General features: G+C 49.1%; 1 protein-coding gene, 1 long non-coding RNA gene and 1 pseudogene across 2 annotated transcripts in view; 2 read left to right on the top strand and 1 right to left on the bottom strand.

Annotated features, from left to right (window-relative positions):
• LOC107522382 (cingulin-like protein 1) overlaps positions 1 to 22,994 on the top strand; it is a gene marked incomplete at its 5' end in the record, with an annotated part of 48,263 nt that extends 25,269 nt beyond the window's left edge. The window contains one exon of the mRNA XM_060184391.1: positions 22,656 to 22,994. Coding sequence (XP_060040374.1) covers positions 22,656 to 22,979 — 324 coding nt within the window. The remainder of the gene's footprint in view (positions 1 to 22,655) is intronic.
• Positions 1,499 to 3,207, top strand: LOC132536478 (uncharacterized). Its single transcript, XR_009548038.1, has 2 exons — positions 1,499 to 2,230; positions 3,056 to 3,207. It is a non-coding gene; the product is annotated as an uncharacterized LOC132536478 (long non-coding RNA).
• LOC103111599 (oligosaccharyltransferase complex subunit OSTC-like) lies at positions 14,851 to 15,070 on the bottom strand (annotated as a pseudogene).
• Positions 22,995 to 23,673: the final 679 nt, after the last annotated feature.

The following is a 23,673-nucleotide window of genomic DNA, read 5'->3' as shown; positions in this document are numbered from 1 at the left end:
TGCCCCAGTATCGACCCATCTTCCTCAGGTGCAGCATAGAGTATGTTGTCCAGCCTCCCTTTGGAGAATGGAACATTCTCTACCGTTGTTGATCCACGTTGAGGGCGAGGTCCTGTGGGGGCCCTTTTAAATTTCTTTTATTTGATAGGACAGAGAGAAATTGTGAGGAGGAGGGTTGGTGGACAGGAAAAGAGAGACCCCTTCAGATCTGCTTCACCCTGCAGGTGGAGGCCAGGGACTGGAGCCTGGTTCTTGAGCCTGGTGCTGTGTATTCTCAAGTAGGTGCGCCTCTGCCCACCCCACACCACTTTTTGATTTAGTACATGTGAGAGAGTGAGTTTCATATGAGGCAGAGATGGGAGAGGAGAAAACCGGAGAGCACCACTCTAACCCGCGTGGCCCTGGGCAGAACTAGGACCTCAGACATGCCCGTCTGATGCTCTTACCAGTGGCGTATCGCCCTAGTTGCTGAACCTCACTGTTCTTTCTTCACTTCCTCCTCCTTTTTGTCTTTTCTTTTTTCTCCCCACCACCACTGGAGCTCACTGCTACTGCTCCTGGCTTGGCAATCCCTTCCTCTCCTCCCCTCCCTTCTACTACCTCTTCTCCCTTCTCTTCCTCTCTCTCCTCCCTTCACTTCCCTTTCCCTCCTCTCTTCCCTCCCCTCATATATTTTATTAGAGATTTAATATTTATTTGCGAAATGGTAAGGTATTAGGGATATAATTCCAAATAGCTCCTCCCACCAGAGCTCTGTGTCCCATCCCCCTCCGGTGGAAACTGCAGTAGTTCTTCGACCTGTATGGGCTGATTCGATAATATTTATTTATTTATTCCCTTTTGTTGTCCTTGTTGTTTTATTGTTGTGGCTATTACTGATGTCGTTGTTGCTGGATAGGACAGAGAGAAATGGAGAGAGGAGGAGAAGACAGAGAGGAGGAGAGAAAGACAGACACCTGCAGACCTGCTTCACCGCCTGGGAAGCGACTCCCCTGCAGGTGGGGAGCCGGGATCCTTACAACGGTCCTTGCGCTTCACACCACGTGCGCTTAACCCGCTGTGCTACCGCCTGACCCTTACAGTGTTTAATATTTCTGTTATCACAGACCATGTGGCTACTGTTTCACCGCCTGCTACACAGTCTTTTCCTTATCCAAAGGATAGAGATCTGATGTGTTGTACTTTCAGTGCCTGGGGTAAGCCATATTGGCAGCCTCCTTTCTTTCACCAGTCTTGCCTTCACGCCCTTTCTAGTTCCCCCTACACCTATTAGGGTAGACCTCTCAGAGCCTTCCCCACTCCACCCCCTTCTCTCTCAGATAAAGAGAAACCGTGCCCGGCTTCCTCTGGTGTTTCCCAGATACTGTTCCCTTTCGTTGATGCTATAAAGCAAGATTCCTGGTGACAAACACTTTAGATCCTGGTAGAATGGGGGTTCAGAGCCCTCTGTGTTTTAGTTCCCCTGTCATTTGCCCTCTGGGAGGATGGACCACAATTCTTTGGGGGAGCAGAAGGTGGGAGGTCTGGCTTCTGTAACTGCTTCGCCACTGGACATGGGTGTTGGCAGGTCGATCCAGACCCCCAGCCTGTTTCTGTTTTTCCCCAGTGGGGCAGGGCTCTGGGGAGGGGAGGTTCCGAGAGTCACTGGTGAGGTATCACATTCTCTCTGCTGGGCGAACCACCTCCGGGGCCCTGTGCCATTTGAATCCTGCAGGCTCTGCCTTCAGTCAGGGCCTGTTTCTAAGCCTGTGACCTTCTCGATGCTTCTTTGATGCCTGCTTTCTGGACTCCAGGAGGCCTGGCACCCACGGGGCTCGCTAGTCCTTCCCCTCTGTGCTGGGAGCATGTCCAGACCACTGCCAGTTCCCGTGCTTGTCTCAGTGAGTGAGCAGTGAGCCTTCGAGAAGCAGATACCAGCACTGTGTACCCCATGACCCAGCTCAGGTAGCAGGGTATGAACTCTGTGGCTTACTCAGCCCCGTTGGGAACCCCGATTAATCATTCACCGCACTTCTAAGCCACCCCGTTGACCTTGACCAAACTGGTAGGAATTAGTCAGCGTCTGGCCTGGCTGAGCAGGACCGTGACGCAGAAATCGCTTCTTGCTGAGAGCTTTACCCTGCCCGAGTGGGCAGCTGGCATTCTGAGAGTTTTGGCCCTTGGCAGCCCATGGTGCCAGTGGCTTGCTCACCGGATTCACGGCCTTCTTGAGACCAGGATGTCCCACAAGGTGGGGCTGGCTCCTGTGGGGCTGCGCCTGTAGCCAGAACAAAAGCCACATTGACCAGGAAGCCCCGTGGGAGGGGCAGGGGCAGAGTGTGGGCTTGGTAGGTCTGCAGAGGAGGAGCTCCCAACCTTTTCTTTTTCTTCCCTTGCTTCCTCTCTATTTCTCTCTTCCTCTCTCCTTTTTAATGTTTTGTTTGTTCTTATAAGGAAGAGAGAGAGAGAGACCCTGAGTAGTGTTCAGCTCTGGCTTATGGTGGTGCCGGGGCTTGAACCTGGGACCTTGGAGTCTCAGGCATGAGAGTCTTTTGTATCGGCATTATGCTGTCTCCCCTGCCCTCCTGACATCTTGACTTTAAACGCAGAAGCCAGGACTGCGGAGACCCCATGGTCCTTGCTCAGCCGCAGACCTTGCCTGGTTGTTGACAGGAAGCTTTTTGCTGTGAGGTCACTGGGATCACTGGCACGGGCGGCCCAGAAACCTTTTGTGTTTGTCTTCTGTCACCCTCATCCTTTGTGCTTTCTCAGTCAGTGCATTTGCCTCCAGAGCTTCTGGCGCTGGCGTCAGTGCCCGCTTCCTTGTGGATGTAAGGTGCAGTTTCCCCCCCCCCCCCAGTTACTACCAGGACTCAGTACCTGCACAACTCCACCGCTCCTGGGGCCATCTCCACCCCACCCCAAAGGGTGTCCTGTTGGACAGAAAGTAAGAGAAAGATTGGAAGCAAAGATACATGCAGCACTGCTTCTCCGCTCATGAAGATTTCCCCATGCAGGTGGGGGCTGGGGGCTTGAACCTGGGTTTTTGCATGTGGTAATGTGTGCATTCTAGCAGGTGAGCCACCGTCTGGTTCTGCTTGCTGGTGCTCCTACTTCAGGGCTGACCTGGCTTGGTTGAAGACGCCCTGAAGCCTCTTCCCTGCCACAGGAGGGTTATTCTAAAGTCACTCTTCCTGCAAGACCTGAATTGCTGGTTTTCCACTTTGCTCAGAGCCTCTGTGTCCTTTTCACCTAAGATCCTCACCAAGGAGAGAACAAAAGATGGCAAACATCTGACTGAGGGGACAGTCAGTTTGGGAAGATGCAAGCATGTAGTTTCCACCTGCCACTTTCAGATTCTGAATATTAAAGTGCTGATGAAAATGGGGAGTGTGTTTGTAAACAAGAGAGTTCCGTGAGTCCTATTGTCTCAAGAAGTATTTTCATTTAGATGCTAACTAGTATTACTTCCACTGGTATAACATTTATTTTTTAAGGTGTTTTTTTTTTATTAAAGATTTTATTTAATTATGAGAAAGAGGAGAGAGAGAAAGAACCAGACATCACTCTGGTACATGTGCTGCTGGGGATTGAACTCGGGACCTCATGCTTGAGAGTCCAATGCTTTATCCACTGCACCACCTCCCAGACCACCTGGCATAGCATTTACAATATTTAAAAAAAATTTTTTTAGATAGAGATAGAGACAGAGACAAGAGAGGGAACGGACACAGCACTGAAGTTTCTTTAATGCAGTGGGAGGCAGGCTCTGACCTGGGTCACTCAGCTGGCAAAGCAGCAAGCTATCCAGGTGAGCTATTTTACCAGCCCTGCATTATATGCACCCAGCATTATTCTGAGATGCCAGGAGCCAAACTTGGGACATTACATTCCTTTCTTTCTTTCTTTCTTTCTTTCTTTCTTTCTTTCTTTTTTTTTTTTGCCTCCAGGGTTATCGCTGGGGCTCAGTGCTCCTGGAGGCCATTTTCCCCATTTTGTTGCCCTTATTGTTGGATAGGACAGAGAGAAATGGAGAGAAGGGGAGAGAAAGACAGACACCTGCAGACCTGCTTCACCGCCTGTGAAGCGACTCTTCTGCAGGTGGGGAGCTGGGGGCTTGAACCAGGATTATTACGCTGGTCCTTGCGCTTGGCGCCATGTGCGCTTAAACCACTGCGCTACCGCCCGCCACCCCCCCCTTTATAAAATAAATACATAAATCCTTAGCTTCCAAGATCAGAGGAGATTGGGGGTGTTCAGGGTGGTATGGGCGTAGACAAACACATAAATCCTTAAAATAAGTAGTGTGTTAATTTGTAATAGCCAAAACCTGGAAGCAACCCGGGTGTCCGACAACAGATGAGTGGCTGAGCAAGTTGTAGTATATATACACAATGGAATACTACTCAGCTGTAAAAAATGGTGACTTCACCGTTTTCAGCCGATCTTAGATGGACCTTGAAAAATTTATGTAAAAAAAAATAATAATAAGTAGTGTGTTTATGGCTCAGGTCCATTGTGACTTTCATTAGCCCCATGCGAGGAGGAGGAGGAGGAGGAGGAGGAGGAGGAGGAACATAGAGAGGCTTCTCTTTTCCTACTAAAGCTTTGGAAGTGACTAATTGGCAAGAAGAGAATGAAAGTGCATTTCTAGAAGGCCAGGAATACCTCAGCAGTCCAGATAAACATGCTTTCAAAAGCAAGGCTGATAAGCAGAGTGGCCATGGAATGGAGCCTTGTGAACTCTGGGGGGCAGAGATAAAGTAGATGAGTGAAAGACAAGAGGAGGAAGTGTGTGTTTTCATGGAAAATACCTGCAGGACAGTTCTCACTGCAAATGGGGTGTGCTCTCAAAGCAACAGGGACTGATTTTTTTCAAGACAGTTTTATTTCCGTCTGTTTTTTGTTTTCCTTTTCTTTTACCACCAGGATTATTGCTGGGATTCAGTGCCTGCACGGCTCCGCCATCCCCAGGGTTTCTCGCCCACTCTCATTTTTCTTTTGATAGAAGATGAGAGAGAGAGAGAAGAGAGTATTTTTTTAATTTATTATTATTTATTCCCTTTTGTTGCCCTTGTTTTATTGCTGTAGTTATGATTGATGTCTTTGTTGTTGGATAGGACAGAGAGAAATGGAGAGAGGAGGGGAAGACAGAGAGGGGGAGAGAAAGACAGACACCTGCAGACCTGCTTCACCGCTTGTGAAGTGACTCCCCTGCAGGTGGGGAGCCGGGGGCTCGAACCGGGATCCTTAGGCTGGTCCTTGCGCTTTGCGCCACCTGCACTTAACCCACTGCGATACCACCAGACTCCCGACTTTTTTTTTTTCTATGAGAGGGAGAGACTCAGAGGCCTGAGTTCTACTCTGGCAGATTGGCGCCAGCAACTCAACGCAGACTCCATGCACATAAGACAGGCGCTCTGTCTCTGAACCCCCCTGGAAGAAAGAGAGGAGTGACTTCTTTGAATCTAGGTCTGAGCTGTGCTCTGGCCAGAAGCTGTGGAGTATGTCACTGAACTAGCCTTAGTTTCTCCACCCTTTCAGCAAGGCTGCAATGGAGCCCAGCTCCAGAGAACCATGCTGCTGGGGTGAGGGGTGAGCATATGGGCAGCACGGTCCACTGTCCAAGCAGGGCTCTGAGACTGGACAAAGAAGGAGCCCAGGTGCATGCAGGTGTGTGTAAGGAGCATGCTGTCCCTTTTCTCCGGCACCACACTCAAGACCAGACACAGCAAAATCCCTGGTGAGTCTGGAGAGTGTCAGAGTGACATCTCCGAAGACGTGGCTTAGGGTCCCTGCCTGGCGTGTCTGGTTACTTCAAACACACAGTCAGTCGACCTGTGTCAGGCCAAGGAAAGAAAGGCCTGGGCCAGAGGGGCCTTTCTGTGGCTGCGTCCCTGTCCCTGTCCCTGTCCCTTATCTGCCCAGGCCAATCTGTTTGTTCTGAGGAACAAGAAAGAACAGGCCTGGTAAGATGGGCTGGGGGTGGGGCTGGTGTGTTTCCTGGGAGATTCTCCTGGTTCAGATACTGCTGGGGGAAGTGTGGGCTGGGACGCCTGTCCCCAGTGCAGATAGGGGCCGGATGAAGATGAGGTGCAGCCCCCCCAAATAACGTTGATCTGCACTCCCAGTGGGGGAGGAGTGAGGGGGAGACAGAGAGAGGATGAGGGCTCTGAACTCCAGCTCCACCAGGACCTGGAGAAAGAAGGAGAAGGAGCAGGAGAAGGAGGAGAAGGAGAAGGAGAAGGAGCAGGAGAAGGAGCAGGAGAAGGAGGAGAAGGAGAAGGAGCAGGAGAAGGAGCAGGAGAAGAAGAAGAGAGGGACATTTGGTTGTAGCAATAGGGTTATGTGTAGCTTGGAAAGGAAGAGACGACGGGGCCTTTAAAAAAATGTACTTACGTATAGATATAGACATGTAGCTGTAGAAATAATAGTTAACCCGTTTCTGCAATCTTAGGCAAACTGCTGTAGCTTACAGTAGAGGGATTGGGGATTCAGAACTCTGGTGGTGGGAACCGTGTGGAATTACACCCCTGTTGACATGTAATTTTGGAAATCAAATGTTAAATCAATAATAATAATAATAATTAAAGACCAGGTGCGGACTCTGCCCCTGTAGAGCCAGGACTGTCCCAAAAGGGAGCTCAGTGACCTGACTCCAACTCCAGTTTCTTTGCTTTCTCTCCTATGTATGTATTTTGTTTTAATTCTTGAAAAAAAAGTATTAGTGATCTAACATTGATTTACAAAATTGTAAGATAACAAGGGTATAATTCCACATGGTTCCCACCACCAGAGTTCTGTGTGGCTCCATTCCCTCCACTAGGAGCTGCATTGGTTCTCCCAAGGTCGTAGCTTATTTCTGTAACAATCAGTCTATTTGTCCGTCTATGTTGTTGCCATTTTTTCCTGTGGTCCTGCTTTTTTCTTCTTTTCTAAGTCATGCCTACACCTGCTACTACTTCTGAATGTCCTTCCTTTTTTCCTCTTCTCTCTCTGGGCCCTGGCGGAACTGGAGTTCAGAGCCCTCTGGTCTCCTGCCCCGAATATTTCTCCCCCCTGGAGTATAGACCAAAATTCTTCTTGGGGTGGTACGCGTGCACGCACTCAGTGTCGTTGCCGGGACTTCGCCACTCCAGGCCACTGGGTGGCTTTGTACACGTTGCTTCTTCAGTGTCCCTGAGCTTAAAATGCATGTCATACCAGTGAACAGATTACTCACCGGGTGGGGCAGTCATTTATTCAGTCAGGGCCCTGCACCTCGGGTTGGCAAGACGGCTCACCTGGATGGTACGACTGTTTTTGCCGTATGTGAGATGCAGGTTTGAGCCTGGCCCCCACCACACTGAAGGAAGCTGGGGTGTGGTGTCTTTCCCTCTCTCTCTCTTGTCTCTTTCTTAATATTTATGTATTTATTTATTCCCTTTTTGTTGCCCTTGTTGTTTTTATTGTTATAGTTACTATTATTGTGGTTATTGATGTCTTTGTCGTTGAATAGGACAGAGAGAAATGGAGAGAAGAGGGGAAGACAGAGAGGGAGAAAGGTAAGACACCTGCAGACCTGCTTCGCTGCTTGTGAAGCGACTCCCCTGCAGGTGGGGAGCCGGGGGCTCAAACCAGTATCCTTACTGGGACCCTCACACTGGTCCTTGCACTTTGCGCCACATGTGCTTAACCTGCTGCGCTCCCCTCTGTCTCTCTCTATTTCAAAATGTCAGTCCAGAGCAGTGAAGCCCCAACAACAACAAATAGCAAATTAACTAAAAAAAATAAGAAGGAGGGGAGTCGGGCGGTATAGCACAGCGGGTTAAGCGCAGGTGGCGCTGAGCGCAAGGACCGGCAGTAGGATCCCGCTTCAAGCCCCCGGCTCCCCACCTGCAGGGGAGGCGCTTCCCAGGCGGTGAAGCAGGTCTGCAGGTGTCTGTCTTTCTCTCCCCCTCTCTGTCTTCCCCTCCTCTCTCCATTTCTCTCTGTCCTATCCAACAGCGACGACATCATCAACAACAACAACAATAATGACTACAACAGTAAAACAACAAGGGCCACAAAAGGGAATAAATAAATAAAAATATTTAAAAAAATAAGAAAGAGGCAGGAGTCGGGTGGTAGTGCAGGGGGGTTAAGTGCACATGGCGCAAAGCACAAGGACCAGTGTGAGGGTCCCAGTTCGAGCCCCCGGCTCCCCACCTGCAGGGGAGGCGCTTCACAGGCGGTGAAGCAGGTCTGCAGGTGTCTGTCTTTCTCTCCCCCTCTCTGTCCCCCTCCTCTCTCCATTTCTTTTTTTTTAATTTATTTCTTTATTGGGGAATTAATGTTTTACATTCAACAGTAAATACAATAGTTTGTACATGCATAACATTCCCCAGTTTGCCATTTAACAATACAACCCCCACTATGTCATCTATCTCCTCTCTCCATTTCTCTCTCTCCTATCCAATGAGGACGACATCAATAACAACAACTACAACAACAATAAAAAAAAAAGGGGGGAAACAAAAGGGATAATAAATAAATATAAAAAATTTTTAAAAATAAGGAGGCTTGGGAGATAGCATAATGAGTACGCAAAAACAAAAAAACCCTCATAAGGAGTACACAAAAAGTAGATATACCTGAGACTCTGGGGTGTCCCAGGTTCAATCCCCAGCACCACCATAAGCCAGAGCTGAGCGGTGCTGGAGTGGGAGAAGAATATATATGTCTCCCCACCCCGGCACGGCCTCTTCAATATACATTAAAGGTTCTGCCCCTCCAGAGGCCTCTGTACCAATGTGAACACTGGGAACCAGGTGGTGGTGCGCCTGCTTGGTCACGTGCTGCAGTGCTCAAGGACCTGGGTTCAAGCTCCCGCCCTCTGCTTGCACGGGGAAAGCTTCATGAGTGCTGAAACAGGGCTGCCGCTCCATCTCTCTCTCTCTCACTCTCTCGCTCTCCCTCCTCTTCTTTATCTCTCTCTCTTCTCTCAATTTCTATCCAGTAAAGAATAAATTAAAAAATTATTTGAGTGTCTAGTTCACCTATCTCCCCCCCCCCCAACTTGAATGTCTTGTTGAGGTGACGTGCAGCAAAGACCGGACTCCCATAGCTGGGAGAGCCGCTAAGTGACACAGGTGGCCAGGGCCAGGTGAAGGAGCCCACTCACAGTGGAGCCACTTCAGGAGAGGAAGGTGCCCTGGTTTTATTTTTAGGCCAGGTGTTTGGAAGCTAGAAGAATTTTTCTTTAGAGATGTTGTAAGTTGGGGATAGGTTTGCGGGCGAGGTGACACCAATTGATATGCTGTCCGTGATGCAGCTGAGGGAAGAAATGAGGTGGGAGAACAGGGAGGCAGCCCAGAAAGTGATGCAGCAGGTAAAGTGAGGGTGAGGTCCTTGGTTTGATCCCCAGCACCTCATGTGACAGAGTCCTCTGGTTCTCTTTCCTTTTTAAAAAAAAAAAAAAAAATTAATGAGAGAGAGAGAAAGAGAGAGGGAACCAGACATCACTCTGGTACATGTACTGCCAGGGATAGAACTCGGGGCCTTGTGCTTGAGAGTCCAGTCCCTTATACATTGCACCACCCCCCAGGCCACTCTCCCCCTTTCTTTCTCATGAATAAATGAATCTTTCCCCCTTCTAGCGAGGAGGTTCTGTGGGGAACCTGAGGTGACAGGACAGACAGACCCTTTGAGAGAATCCTGTCTGGTTTCTGACCCCAGCCTTTGATGCTTGACACCCTCCCTCAGTGGGGGGAGAAATCTAGCCTGAGGAAGAAATAGACAGGATAGAGGGTTGTGAAGGAAGTAGGCTATCTTCCAGGGCTTGAAGGCTGCTGTGTGGGGAGGGGGTGTCCCCTAGCACTTGGGCCCACTGGTGGTGTTGGGGTGCAGCCGTCAGTGAGGCAGGAAGAAGACTCTACAGCTGAGATCATTCTGGGATCATTCTCTCTGTCCTATCCAACAACAACAACACCAATAATAACTATAACAATAAAACAACAACAACATCAGCCACTACAAAAACAGTGAAAAACAACAAAGGCAACAAAAAGGAAAAATAAATAAATCTTTTTTAAAAAAAGAGAGAGACTCCTGCAGCTCTGCTCTGTGGCTCTAGAAAACCCCCCAACAGGTGGGGACTAAGGGCTTGAACCGGGTGGGCCTCCATCTGGTCTTTGTGAGTTCTCTCTGTGGGAGCGAAACTTTGTTGGGTGTCTGTGTTTGCCGTCGTCATGATGAGGAAACTAGTGACTCCAGAGCCTCTTTTCTTTTTTTTATTCTTTTTAAATTTTCTTTATTTATTTGATAGAGACAGCTAGAAATTAAAAGGGATGGGGGTGAGAGAGAGAGAGAGAGAGAGACCTGCAGCCCTGTTTCATCACTCATGAAGCTTTCCTCTGCAGGTGGGGACCAGGGTCTTGAACCTGGGTCCTTGCACACTGTAACATGGGCGCTCAACCAGGTGCGCCACAACCTGGCCCCCTTTTTTCTTTATTCTTATTGAAGTAATAGCTGCCTAACATAAAACTCACTGTTTTCGTGTGTATTGCTCTAGTGTTTGTCTTAGCTCATAGGGTAGGGCAGCTATCACTGCTGCCCAAGTCCAAAACTTGCCCACCATCCCCAGACAAAGCCATTTCCATCCAAATTCCACATTTCCCCAACCTTGATCATCACTGCTATTTCTTTCTTTCTTTTTTTTTCTCTCTTAACTAGACAGTGGTGGTGGGGGGGAGATTGAACCTGGGACTTTGGAGCCTCAGGCATGAGAGTCTTTTTGCATAACCATTATGCTGTCTTCCCCCCATCACTGCTATTTCTTTCTCTTTGCATTTGTCTGTTATGGCCTTTTCATTTCAATGGAGTTATCAAGGCTGGGTTGACCAAGTATGTTGCTCTTAGGGAAATGGCTTGGTCTATTTAAGTGCAGAATGTTCTTATCAGAGGTATGTTTGTAATCAGAGTTTTTATCAGAGGTATTTGGTGATTCCATAGGTCTCTTGTATAGCTGAACTTAGCTGCATCCCGTGAGCAACTGTGAGATGTGTCCTCATAGCTTTTCTCTTGGACTGTGTCTATTTTCCAGGCTGTTCTGAGAGCAGAAACTTACAGTGTTATAGCCACTTCAAGGGAAATGTGCTGACTTAGTTGGCATAACCGTGAAGGGAGCCATCGGCATGGTTCAGTTGACTAGTGTGATGCCTTGCCATGTGCGTGACCCTTTTTTGAGCCTGACATCACAGCTTTGGAGGAAACTTCAGTGCTGTGCTATCTTTCTGGGTTTTTTTTTTTTCAATCCTTATCTATCTTTAAGAGATAGATAGATAGACAGACAGACAGACAGACAGGTAGATAGACTGAGATATAGAAGAAGAGAGAGGGACCTGCAGGACTGCTTCACCGTTGCTGGAGCTTCCTCCCTGCAGGTGGGTACTGGGGGCTTAAACCAGGCCTTTACGCATGATAACATGTCTGCTCAACAAGGCATGCCCCTGCCCAGCCCCCCGTCTCTGTCTTTTTTTTTCTGGGGAGAGGGGGAGAGTCAACGTGGAACAGACAAATCCCAGTGACAACAGAGAGAGAGAGAGAGGGAGGGAGGAAATTACTATCAGGGTGTTAAAAAAAAAAAAAAAGGATGTAGACACAATTTACCTCAAGCACCATCTGTCTAAGCTTGGTGACTGGTGACAGGTAGCAAGAGGGAAGGAGAATGAGCCAGTATGCTCAGGTCTGCTCCATGGCGGGGACTTGCTTGTCATTGGCTGTGGCCACCAGTTCTAGATGCAGTAGCGGAGACATGGCAGAAGTAACTCAAGGTGGTGCCGTGGCTAAAACATCAGGCTGTCAAGCATGAGGTCCCTGGTTCAGTCCCCAGCACTATATATATCAGAGTGACACTCTGATTCTCTCCTCCCTCCCCATTTGTGTGTGTGTGTGTGTGTGTGTGTGTGTGTATGTATGTATACATTTAATTTATTTATGACATTAAAAATATCAGCAAGACCATATACGATAAGAGGGATACAATTCCACACAATTCCCACCACCAGAACTTCGTATCCCATCCCCTCCCCTGATAGCTTTCCTATTCTCTATCCCTCTGGGAGTATGGACCCAGGGTCATTATAGGATGCAGAAGGTGGAAGGTCTGGCTTCTGTAATTGCTTCCCTGCTGGACATGGGTGTTGACAGGCTTATCCACATTCCCAGCCTGTCTCTCTTTCCCTAGTGGGGCAGGGCTCTGGCTAGGTGGGGTTCCATGACACATTGGTGGGGTCATCTGCCCAGGGCAGTCCAGTTGGCGTTATGATAGCATCTGTAACTTGGTGGCTGAAGAGTCGGCATCCCACGCCTGGTGTCTCTGGACACGGTCCTAAATGAAGCAGGCCGAGGTGGCACTGGTTGCATTGATCAGGTTGAGATCAGCAGATACAGCATCCATTGGTGTGGGTCGAGAGAAGCCTGCTGGAAAAGGGGCCCCACAGCAGAGGTTCCAGGATGGGAGAAATACGGGTTTATGGAGGATGGGGAGGGTTCCTGCTGGCTTAGAGTTTAATAAGGAAATAGACAGTTATTATTATAACCAAGTTATTGGGACATTTAGTTGACTAATAAGTTTATGTTTTTAGAAAAGAGATTTGAGCTGATGAAGTGGTGACTCAGCAAGTAGAGTGCAGGACTTGCTTACGTAAAGTCCTGGGTTCGACTCTGCTCTGAATGGGTTCTTCCGCACACCAGAGCAGTGTCCCAGCCTCTCTTTGAATGAATACGTCTTGGCAAAATGCCTTTTTAAAAGTCTTGAGTTTGTCTAACAGCACGAACAAATGGAATCTCAGCATGGTGTAAAAGAGCTGAAGCCTCTGGGATTCTCCGTTTATGGAGACCTCTGATTGCCCAGCACGGCCCAGAGTTTTCAGGTTTGTTCTAGCATCCCAGACTGTTCCGGCTGGCAGGGGCACTGGAGTTAGCCTGCCACACCTGGTTTCAGAGGAGACTGAAGGCAGATGGAGGCTGCCAAGTGATTTGCCAGTGTCATCATGGAGTGAATTATTACCAAAGTCTGATTCAGAATTCACACTTGCCTTTTTTGTATCAGTTTTTTCTTTTTTCCTTCCTTCCTTCCTTCCTTCCTTCCTTCCTTCCTTCCTTCCTTCCTTCTTTTTTTTTTTTTTTTTAATTATGAGAAAGAGAACCAGAGCATTACTTTGGCACGTTACTCTGGCCAGTGATCTAACTCAGGACCTCATGCTTGAGAGTCCAATGCTTTATCTACTGTGCCACCTCCAGAGGGCTAGAACTCTCATTTTAGCCGAATTTTTTAGCCGAAACGGGGGTCGGGGGCAGTTAGCATATGGTTATGATGGTTATGCAAAGAGACTCTCATTCCTGAGGCTCCAAAGTCCCAGGTTCAATCCCCTGCACCACCATAAGTCAGAGCTGAGCAGTGCTCTGGTACTCTCTGGTGGTCGAGAGTACATGTTACAATGCACAGGGACCTGGGTCCCCATCTACAGAGCAAAAAGCTTTGTGAGTGGTAAAGCATTGCTGCAGGTGTCTCTCTGTCTCTCTCCCTCTCTATCTTCCCCTACCTTCTCGATTTCTGGCTGTCTCAACCCAATAAATAAAGATAATAAAATAAAAATAAAGAACTCAAATGCTGGCCTCCACGAACTCTGGGCTTTGGAGACAGCTCTTTGTAAATATTTGGGGCTTTGGTCCCGAGTGCCTTCTCCTCCTTTGCTCTCTTGACCACTTCACTCCTGTCCCTTTCATGCACTGTTGTTCTTTTACAAACAGATTTAAAAAAAAAAGAAAAGAAGAACAAAAAGAGCTTATCAGCAAAGGGTCCAGCTGTATAAACAGCTTCAAGCTGCAGCTATATTAGAGAGGGGAGGCGTGGAGGCTGGAAGTGAGAGCATTTGGAAAACGCTTCTGTGATGGAATGACCACAGCCTCATGGTTTTGACCCAGACTACTGAACGGCAGAGTCAACAAGGAGGAGAAAAGAGCCCATTGCTTCAGAGCGGGAACTTCAGTGCTGCCAAGTTTAGGTGGCTCTTTTCTCTGTTTTGACTTCTTCCTAAAACTTTATGCATTTGATAGGACAGAGAGAAATTTAGAGGGAAGGGGACTAGAGAGGAAGAGAGACAGAGAGACACCTATATTCCTGCTTCACCACACATGAAACTTTTCCCCTGCAGGTGGACACCAGGGCCTTGAACTTGGATCCTTGTGCACTGTAATGTGTGCTCTTAACCAGGTGCGCCACTGCCCAGCCCCTCCTCTTTGATTATTATTTTTTGACTGTAAAAAATAACCACTTTATTCAATATTACAGTTGTAGAAATGAAGTGTGTCTTTTAAGATTTAAAAAAAAAAAAATCTAAGAAGAGAATGACAGTTGACATGGTTGTTATCTCAGTATGTGGACCAGCAGGGAAACAGCGTGCTCAGGCCGTCTCTGACACAAAGACAGCACCGTGGCCAGGCTTTCCTGCTCTTCCTGGGGCTCGCTCAGTATTTCTTCTCTGCCGCCTCTCCCTCCTTGCCCGTGCCTCTTCTCAGACGATCAGCACTGCTGTTAAGACTGTAGTAACAGGAGCAAATCCAGCGTCCACTGCTCTCTTCTCAGATAGCCCCTCTTCTCAGATAGCCCGGCAGCTTCATTCTCATGAATACTCTAGCCATGAAAAAAAACTCAACAGACAAATCCAGTGAACAAGAGGAGGGATCTATTGAGTGTTGGAATATTTGGTGCGTTGGCTCAGTCCAGAATTATGAAACCTAAGCCTCCCACTGTAAACAGGAAGCTGGATGCCAGTCCTTCCATGCTCTATTGTCCATTTACTCTGTAGGCCATGATGGTGTGCTTCCTGGTGGTGGTGTCCATTTACTCTAGGCCAGGAACGCCACGGGTCTCTGATGCCCGTGCTCATCTGTCACACAGCCGACACTCGGAGGCTCGGCAGTAGCATCGTGGATGATTCCTCCGGTGATGGGGAAATAGGACACCATCACCAGGAAGTAACACTGGCATGTGCACCCAGGGAGGCTTCTTGAGCTTCAGGTTGGGGCATTCAAGCATGAAAAAGGGGACACGGTAGAAGGTCTCCATATTGGCTGCAGGTAGCTGGCAGGGCCCGCCGCCCGGAAGTTCTTTTTTGGCAATTTTCCCTGACCCATTTAAGGTGTGTGGCACTCACTGTGCTTTCTGTAGCTCAGAGCACGCGTGTTGGCATGTCGTGGAGGTGCTGCAGAGACCCCGGGCGAGAGAGTTGGGCGGTTGGCCTGCGAGCTGCAAATCCCCTGTAAGAGGACTGAGCTCTGAGCAGCCTGTCACCAGCATAGCCACTCCCATGGTGGCAACCCCAGGCCAGAGCCAGTGGCACACATGTTACCATGTACCAAGATCCAGATTCCCTGCAGGTGGGGAGCCGGGGCTCGAACCGGGATCCTTATGCCGGTCCTTGTGGGGAGTACCTGCAGGGGGAAGTACCACTGCTGTCCCTCTCCTCTGTCTTTCTACCTCTGTCTCTCATCCTCTATTACTGAGTGGCCTTGAGCGGGAGGGGAGTGATGCTACCCCCAGCTGAGCGCCCACAGAGCAGTGTGTCAGGACCCGGGTTCAAGCACCCACTTCCCATCTGCAGCGGGGAAGCTCACAAGTAGTGAAGCCGTGTTGCTGGTTGGCGTCTTCCTCTCTAGCTCCCTCTCCCCTCCCAATTTCTCTCTGTTGCTATCTAAAATAAATAAAATAAAAACTCTTTAAAACGTTTTGACACCTGCTGGCAGTGATGAACTTATACAATCAGTGACCTCTAGCCCAGTGGGGAGAGAGAGAGAGAGAGAGAGAGAGAGAGAGAGAGAGAGAGAGAAGGGAGACTAGCAGCCCAGGAGTTGGTGCAGTGGATAAAGCACTGAACCCTCAAACATGAGGCCTCAGTTTTCACTCTTCACATTCCATATGCCGGAGTGATGCTCTGGTCTCCCCCTCATATCAGTGAGCTAAGCTTTTTCTTCTAAGATGTATTTATTTAAATGAGAAAGACCTGGGGGTGGGGTAGGGCGAAAGAGCCTAGAGCACTGCTCAGCTCTGGCTTATGGTGGCGCTGGGGTTTGAACCTGGGACCTTGGGACCTTGGGACCTTGGGCATGCTAGCACACGTTGAGCCGTTTCCTCTGACCCAGATACATAAATCTCCTGAGTCCAGATGGGCGAGGCCTGCTGTGCTCACTGCAGTGTGAGAGAGCCCTGGCTTCTTGGTCTGCCTTCTGCCTGTGAAATTCCTGGGTAATGTGGGAAAGAAGTGCTGTCTGCAGCTGGGGCTAAGATATAAGAGAGAGGGGTGGGGGAGAGGGAGAGGGAGAGAGAGAGGGAGGGACAGGGAAAGGGAGGGAGAGAGAGGGAGAGGGAGAGAGAGAGAGAGAGCCAGGGATTCACTGTGTTCACCCGGGTTCTGGCTGAGGAACTGACAGCAGATGCCCAACTGTGGTGGTGAGAACACGCTAAGCTCCCCAGCAGGTGACCTAACCCCTAGGCCACCAGCAGGGGTGGCCAGTGACCTGGAACCAGCCAGTCAGTGTGGCGGCCTGGACGTCCAGCCTCAAGGCCTCAGCATCTTTTGCTTGTGAATGAGTAAAATGGGGTCCCTTGAGGGGCTGGGTTTGCCCTGGGACATGGTGGCCACTTATCACCCCTCAGGAGTGACACCGGAGAGCGGCAGGCAGGAAATTCACTATGCTGTTTGCCCAGCTCAGCTCAGGACTAAAGGTTTATCTCTGTCTCCCTCTTGGGAGATACGCTAACCTGTTCCTCTGCGTCCCTTCCAAGTCAAATTCAGACACACGATTAGAATTAAGCTGTTTTGGAGTCGGGCTGTAGCGCAGCAGGTTAAGCGCAGGTGGCGCAAAGCACAAGGACCGGCGGAAGGATCCCGGTTCAAGCCCCTGGCTCCCCACCTGCAGGGGAGTCGCTTCCCAGGCGGTGAAGCAGGTCTGCAGGTGTCTGTCTTTCTCTCCCCCTCTCTGTCTTCTCCTCCTCTCTCCATTTCTCTCTGTCCTATACAACAACATCAAGAACAAGAACAATAAAACAAGGGCAACAAAAGGGAAAATAAATTTTAAAAATCTTAAAAAAAAGAATTTAGCTATTTTAGAAGTAATGGAAATTCAGCAGTTTGGCCCATGGAAGCATCACGGAAGAACTGTTAGCTGCCATCGGTTTACCGGACCATCCTCCACTGGGGCGTGAGGCTCAATTTCCAGTGAGCCGGCCATCTGAGGGACCTTGTCCTTGTGTCACATTGCCCTGCAAGAGGGGACGCCATGTGTGGTTGGTAGTAGTGCTCAGGTAACCTGAGGCCACGCTTCAGGCCGTGGAGCTGAGCTGTGGGGGCCTGTCCTTCTATGTCCTTCCAAGTGACAAAGTGGGAACCAGATAGTGTGTGGTGCCAGAGCTGCTGCCTCACCAGGGACCGGGGATCCGACCCCCTTCTGTAGACTGAGTGTGTGGAGCTGCTAGGCCAGGCTGAGTACCACCTGCTGACTTGAGGACGCCACTCCTCTGCACTTTATTGCATTTGTCACTGTGACAGATGGGGATGAGCCTAGGGCCTTGCATTCGCACAGTACCACTGGGTGGTCTCCCTGGCTCAGTTTTGTCTTTGCTAGAGGGCGGGAGAGAAACCACAGCACCACCCCACCGTCCACGGGGCTCCCTCGGTGCCATCCACCCTCCCACCTCCATGTGGCGCTGGGGCTTGAACCCAGCGCCTCATGCACAGCAGGGTGTGTGTTCTAAAATGAGGAGTCTATCTCCTGGTCTCCAATAGGCATTTATTTTTATTTTATTTATTTTCCCTTTTGTTGCCCATGTTTTTATTGTTGTTGTAGTTATTGTTGTTGTTATTTATGTTGTCGTTGTTGTTGGATAGTGTTGTTAAAATTCGGAGGCTCTTGCCGGCTGAGTAGCTTCATGGCGGGTAACAGAGACGCGGAGACAACGGCTGGGCAGGGAAGCTGTATTTCTTTATTCAGGAACAACGATTCATAAACTAAGACAAACTAATCACCAAACAGAACTCCGCTGTCTCTTTGCGGCAGCGCAAGCACTCTCTCTCTTACTCTCAAACTCAGGAACCCTCTCCCTTACTCTCGAACTCAAGAACTCTGGAACTCTCTTACTGGGGAACCCTCTGAAACTCTGGCACTCTCGAACTCTGGCGGGTTTCCTAGGAGCGGGGCCAAGTGGGCCTGCGAAATTAACAGGACTGATGCAATTCTCTTGGCGGGGGAGAACTAGAACCCAATGTAAAGCATACGACAGGATAGGACAGAGAGAAATGGAGAGAGGAGGGGAAGACAGAGAGAGGGAGAGAGAAGGATAGAGACCTACAGACCTGCTTCACCGCCTGTGAAGCGACTCCCCTGCAGGTGGGGAGCCGGGGGCTCGAACCGGGATCCTTATGCTGGTCCCTGCACTTCGCGTCACATCAATAGGCATTTTTAAAGTTAAAACTGAGAGTTCCATTTTATGATGATGATGAAGTCCGCATGACTTGAGTTGGGGGTCTGTGTATTTGTGGCGGCAGGAAGGTGGGTGCCTGGCAAAGCCACAGCTAGAATCCACACGGCAGGCAGATGCCGTGCGCACCACCCAGGTTCAAGCCTGGCCCCCACCACAGTGAAGGAAACTTCCGTGCTATGGCCTTTTTCCCTCTCTCTGCCTCTCTCAAAAACTCAGGAAGAAAAAAAAGTCAAACAAAGTGGCACATCTTCTAGAAACACCACAGACACGTATCTTTATATAAAAAGGGCTGGGGCCAGGTAGGTGGTGGCTCACTGAGTAGAGCCCATGTGTTACCATGCACAAGGACCTGAGTTCAGACCCCTGGTCCGTGTGTGTGTGTGTGTGTGTGTGTGTGTGTGTGTGTGTGTGTGTGTGTGGCCATAGAGAAAAAGGACAAGCATCATGGCATCAAGTGCAGAATATACCTGCATCTTTAAAAAAGTTTATTTATTCATTTACTATTATTATTTTAATTTTAAAAGAAAACATAAAGTTGGTGGTCCCTGTATAGCATTTCTCAGCTCTGTCTTTTTTATTTTTATTAGGAGTACAGTTTCTCACTGCTTCCGTCACCAAAGGTCTGTGTCCCCACGCCCATCCCATAGACAACCACTGTCGTCTTTTTTTTTTTTCACATTTGTATATTCAATTCTCTATATTCCACATATAAAGGAGACCATCCTGTAGCTGTCCTTTTCCTCCTTACTTACTTCTCTAATTATAATCTTCTCCAGTTCCATCCATTTTATCTCCGAGAACTCAATATCACCTTGTTTTTTTTATTGCTGAATTAAGGACATGTCCCATAGTTTGTTTGGTTTTTTTTTGTTTTTTATTTTTTAAATATTTATTTTATTTATTTATTCCCTTTTGTTGCCCTTGTTGTTTTATTGTTGTAGTTATTATTGTTGTTGTCGTTGTTGGATAGGACAGAGAGAAATGGAGAGAGGAGGGGAAGACAGAGAGGAGGAGAGAAAGACAGACACCTGCAGACCTGCTTCACCGCCTGGGAAGCGACTCCCCTGCAGGTGGGGAGCCGGGGTTCGAACCGGGATCCTTATGCCGGTCCTTGTGCTTTGCGCCACCTGCGCTTAACCCGCTGCGCTACAGCCCGACTCCCCCAGTCCCATAGTTTTTTTTTACCCAGTCATCTATTGAAGGCCATTATTGGCTGCTTCCATATTTTGGCTATTGTGAATAATGCCGCTATGAACATGGCGGCGTGTGTATCCCTTCAGATCGGTGTTATTTGATCTAGAATATTATTCATGTATTTAGTTGGTTAATTTTTAGTTTGATAAGACAGACATTGAGAGGAGAGGGTAGGGAGAGAAAAGGAGACACCTGCACCACTGCTTCACTGTTTGCGAATCTTTCCTTCTGTGAGTGGGGACCTGAGGCTTGAACCTAGACCCTTGCACATAATAGTGGGAACGCCAACTCCTGTTGTGAAGCAGTGCTTCACAATTCTGGACCGTGTCTCGTTGCCCACGTTGAACTTCCTGCCTTAGGTCGGCCCAGGAGAAAATCTGTACTTGTGATGCAAGTCTCAGGCCACATGTTTCCGCACTCACAGCTGTGCCTGGTGACAGGGGACAGCTTATCCTTGCAAGCTAGCGTGGGAGGCTGGATGCCGAGCTCTGTTTGTACAGCTGCTTCCCAGGCTCAGCTCCGCCATCTCCCATGGCCTGTGAATGGCCTGGGTCAGGGGTTCCACACTCCAGAGGAGGAGGTGACAACTACAGGATCATTGGAAGCCAGTCTGGGACCCAGAGACTGGCACAGAGGAAAAAGCACTGGACTCTCAGGCATGAGGTGGCAAGTTCAACTCCTGGCATCTCATGTGCCAAAGTGATGCTCTCATTCTCTCTCCTTATTTTCTCAAATAAACTAATCGCGGGTCGGGCGGCGGCGCAGCGGGTTAAGTGCACGTGGCGCAAAGCGCAAGGACCGGCATAAGGATCCCGGTTCGAGCCCCTGGCTCCCCACCTGCAGGGGAGTCGCTTCCCAGGCGGTGAAGCAGGTCTGCAGGTGTCTTTCTCTCCCCCTCTCTGTCTTCCCCTCCTCTCTCCATTTCTCTCTGTCCTATCCAACTACAACAACATCATAATAACTACAACAATAAAACAACAAGGATAACAAAAGAGAATAAATAAATATAAAAATTTTTTTTAAAGATCCAACAACGACTACAACAATAAAATAACTAGGGCAACAAAAAGGAATAAATAAATAAACATTTTAAAACTTTTAAAAAGAAACAAACTAATCTTGGAGGGAAAAAAAGTTACCAAAGTAAATCCTGTGTATTTGCTTTCAAATTTTTCAATATTGGGTGAATCTTTATAGTTCAGAATTCAAGTTCCAAGAGGGTTTGCCATGGAATACCTCTTGCTTTATGTATTATATAATATATATTATATATAATATATATTATATAATATTATGAATATATATATATATATATATATATTCATTCACTGGAGCCAGGTGGTGGTGTGCCTGGTTGAGCGCACATGTTACAATGTGCAAGGACCCAGGTTTAAGTCCCTGGTCCCCACCCGCAGGTGGGGAGCTTCACAAGTGGTGAAGCAGGGCTGCAGGGGTCTCTATGTCTCTCTCCCCCTTCCCTCTTGATTTCTGACTTGAGTTCTACCCAATAAATAAAGATAATAAATTTTAAAATAGGGAGTTGGGCGGTAGCGCAGCAGGTTAAGCGCACGTGGTGCAAAGCACAGGGACTAGCATAAGGATCCGGGTTCGAGCCCCCGGCTCCCCACCTGCAGGGGAGTCGCTTCACAGGTGGTGAAACAGGTCTGCAGGTGTCTGTCTGTCTCTCTCTCCTCTCTTCGTTTCTCTCTGTCCTATCTAACAATGATGACATCAATCACAACAACAGTAATAACTACAACAATAAAAACAACAAGGGCAACAAAAGGGAATAAATAAATAAAATAAATATTTAAAAAATAAATTTAAAAATATATATTATTCACTTATAATTAATGGAGAGAGAAGCAGAGAACCAGAACCTCACTGTGCCAGTGATCCAACTCAGGGCCTCATGCTTGAGAGTCTTCTTATAACCCTGACTCCCTGCTCAGCCCGTCAGCATTGCCAGTGTCTTGTGTAGCTACGGAAGTAAATATCTACCTATCCTCTCTTACCTGCACTGCTCAGAGACAGTCCCATCTTGTGTCCTTTCTCGTTCCTGTATTTCCCTCACTTTCCTTGCCTTTCTCCTCCAGGTACACAGGTTAGCCTTGGGCTGATGTGATTTATTGAACAAGTGCCTTATTTAGGACTTAAGTGTTTTCCGTCTTATGCCAATATGGCGTGTGTCATTTTTGCACACATGCTAGGCAGAATCATCGTGGGCTAGATCATGATTCAGCAAAGCTCTACCTCCATTTTGGATTGGACATTTAAAAGTGTTTGACCGAGCCTGGCAGGATAAGTCCCGTAGACTTTGCTTTGCTGGATTTGATCCTGGTCCCTGTTCCTCATTGCAGGAAGCTCTGGCGCTGTCTCTCTGTCTGAGAAAGTTGACCTGGAGTGGTGAAGTCTGAGTGACTGACAGAAAAAATAATGATCATATAATCCAATGCTGTACTCCACACTGGTGAAAAAGTTGACCTGGAGTGGTGAAGTCTGAGTGACAGTGAAACCAATAACAATCATATGACCAAATGCTCTAGTCCACACTGGGCTAAGAGGTGGTAAACGGGATCAAAGGCTCTGGGCTCAGCCGACCACACCTGGGCCTCCTGCATGTGGCTCCGGACAGGTGCCTTCATCTCAGAAGTTGCACTGTTTCCACCTTAAAGCCCTAGCAATAGCAACCCTGGTGGGAAGGGGGGAAAAGGAGGAGGAGGAGGAGGAGAAGAAAAGAAAAACAGCCCGGTTGTTATTTATTTTCCCGGTGTGTTTGTTTCCGTTGTCTATATTCCACACGTGACTAAAACCCTCCGATTGGTCCCTTTCCCCTCTGCTTGTCTCACCTCCAGTTAGCAGAATCACCTCCAGTTCCATCCACCTGGAGAAACTTTATCTGAATGGCTCAGGGCTGGCTGGCACGGCCCTGACCATTGTCCCGTGCCCTCTCACTGAGCCTGGTCTCGGTCCCCTGCAGAACGTGGAGGTCCTGGCCAGCCGGAGCAGCATGGCGGAGCACACACAGGCGGACGCCCAGGCCCTGCAAGTGCAGACCCTGCAAGAGGAGAACGAGGAGCTTCGGGGCAGCATGGAGGAGCTGGGGCACACCGTGGCGGGGCTGCAGAAGCGGCTGGCGGACGCTGAGGGCCAGGAGGCCCGTGCCACAGAGGCACTGCGGAAGCAGGAGGTGAGGTCCCGGCCCCCAGGCCTGGCCACTGGGGAGGGAGTGGTTGTTTCCAGGAAACGAGAAGGAAGACCAGGGAACCTCCTTGTGTGGGTCCTGGACTCCCTGCTCCCTTAGACACCAAGTGCAGAGGCCTCCACGCACCCTCAAAAGGCCATCTTAGCACCAGCCCACTTCTCCCCTGTTCATGCCCTTTTCACAAGTGCATGGGGCTTGGAATCGCAGGTTTTAGCAAATCGTTTATCTCCTTTGCTGGCCTCTCCGTGGTGGTGGTGAGAGGCGGTCGCTGTGAGCACTAAAAAGGAAGCAGGGCTCGCAAGGTCACGCACCTAGATGATGCTCCTGCCTTTACTGTGTGTGCGGCACGGTCAAGCCTGGCCCCCACCGCAGTGGGGCAGAAGTTCCATGCTGTGGTCTCTGTCTCTCTCTCTCTCTCTCTCCCTCTCCCTCTCCCCCTCCTCCTCCCCCTCTCCCTCCTCTCTCTCGCTCCTCTCTCCTTACCCTCTCCCTCTTTCTCTCCCTCTCCCTCCCCCTCTCCCCCCAGATTTACTTATCCGAGAGAAAGAGAACCAGGGATCATTCTGCTGAGGATGGCACTTAGGGCCTCATGCTTAAATCTAATGCTTTATTCACTGTGGCACCTCCCAGGCTGCTCTCTCTTTCTCTCTGAGAAAGTTGGCCAGGAGCAAAGACAACCCAGTGGCAAAAATAAAAGCGGGAAACTATTAGCAGGAGACACCAGCTGGTGGCCATGAAGAGTGACAGCCGGCAGTGAAGCGGGAACCAGAGATAGGCCAGGGAGATGAAGCCC

Source organism: Erinaceus europaeus, unplaced genomic scaffold, assembly GCF_950295315.1.
Source record: "Erinaceus europaeus unplaced genomic scaffold, mEriEur2.1 scaffold_896, whole genome shotgun sequence".
Lineage (NCBI taxonomy): Eukaryota > Metazoa > Chordata > Mammalia > Eulipotyphla > Erinaceidae > Erinaceus > Erinaceus europaeus.
The sequence above is the reverse complement of the archived record's forward strand: the minus strand, read 5'-3'. Positions and strand labels throughout refer to the sequence as shown.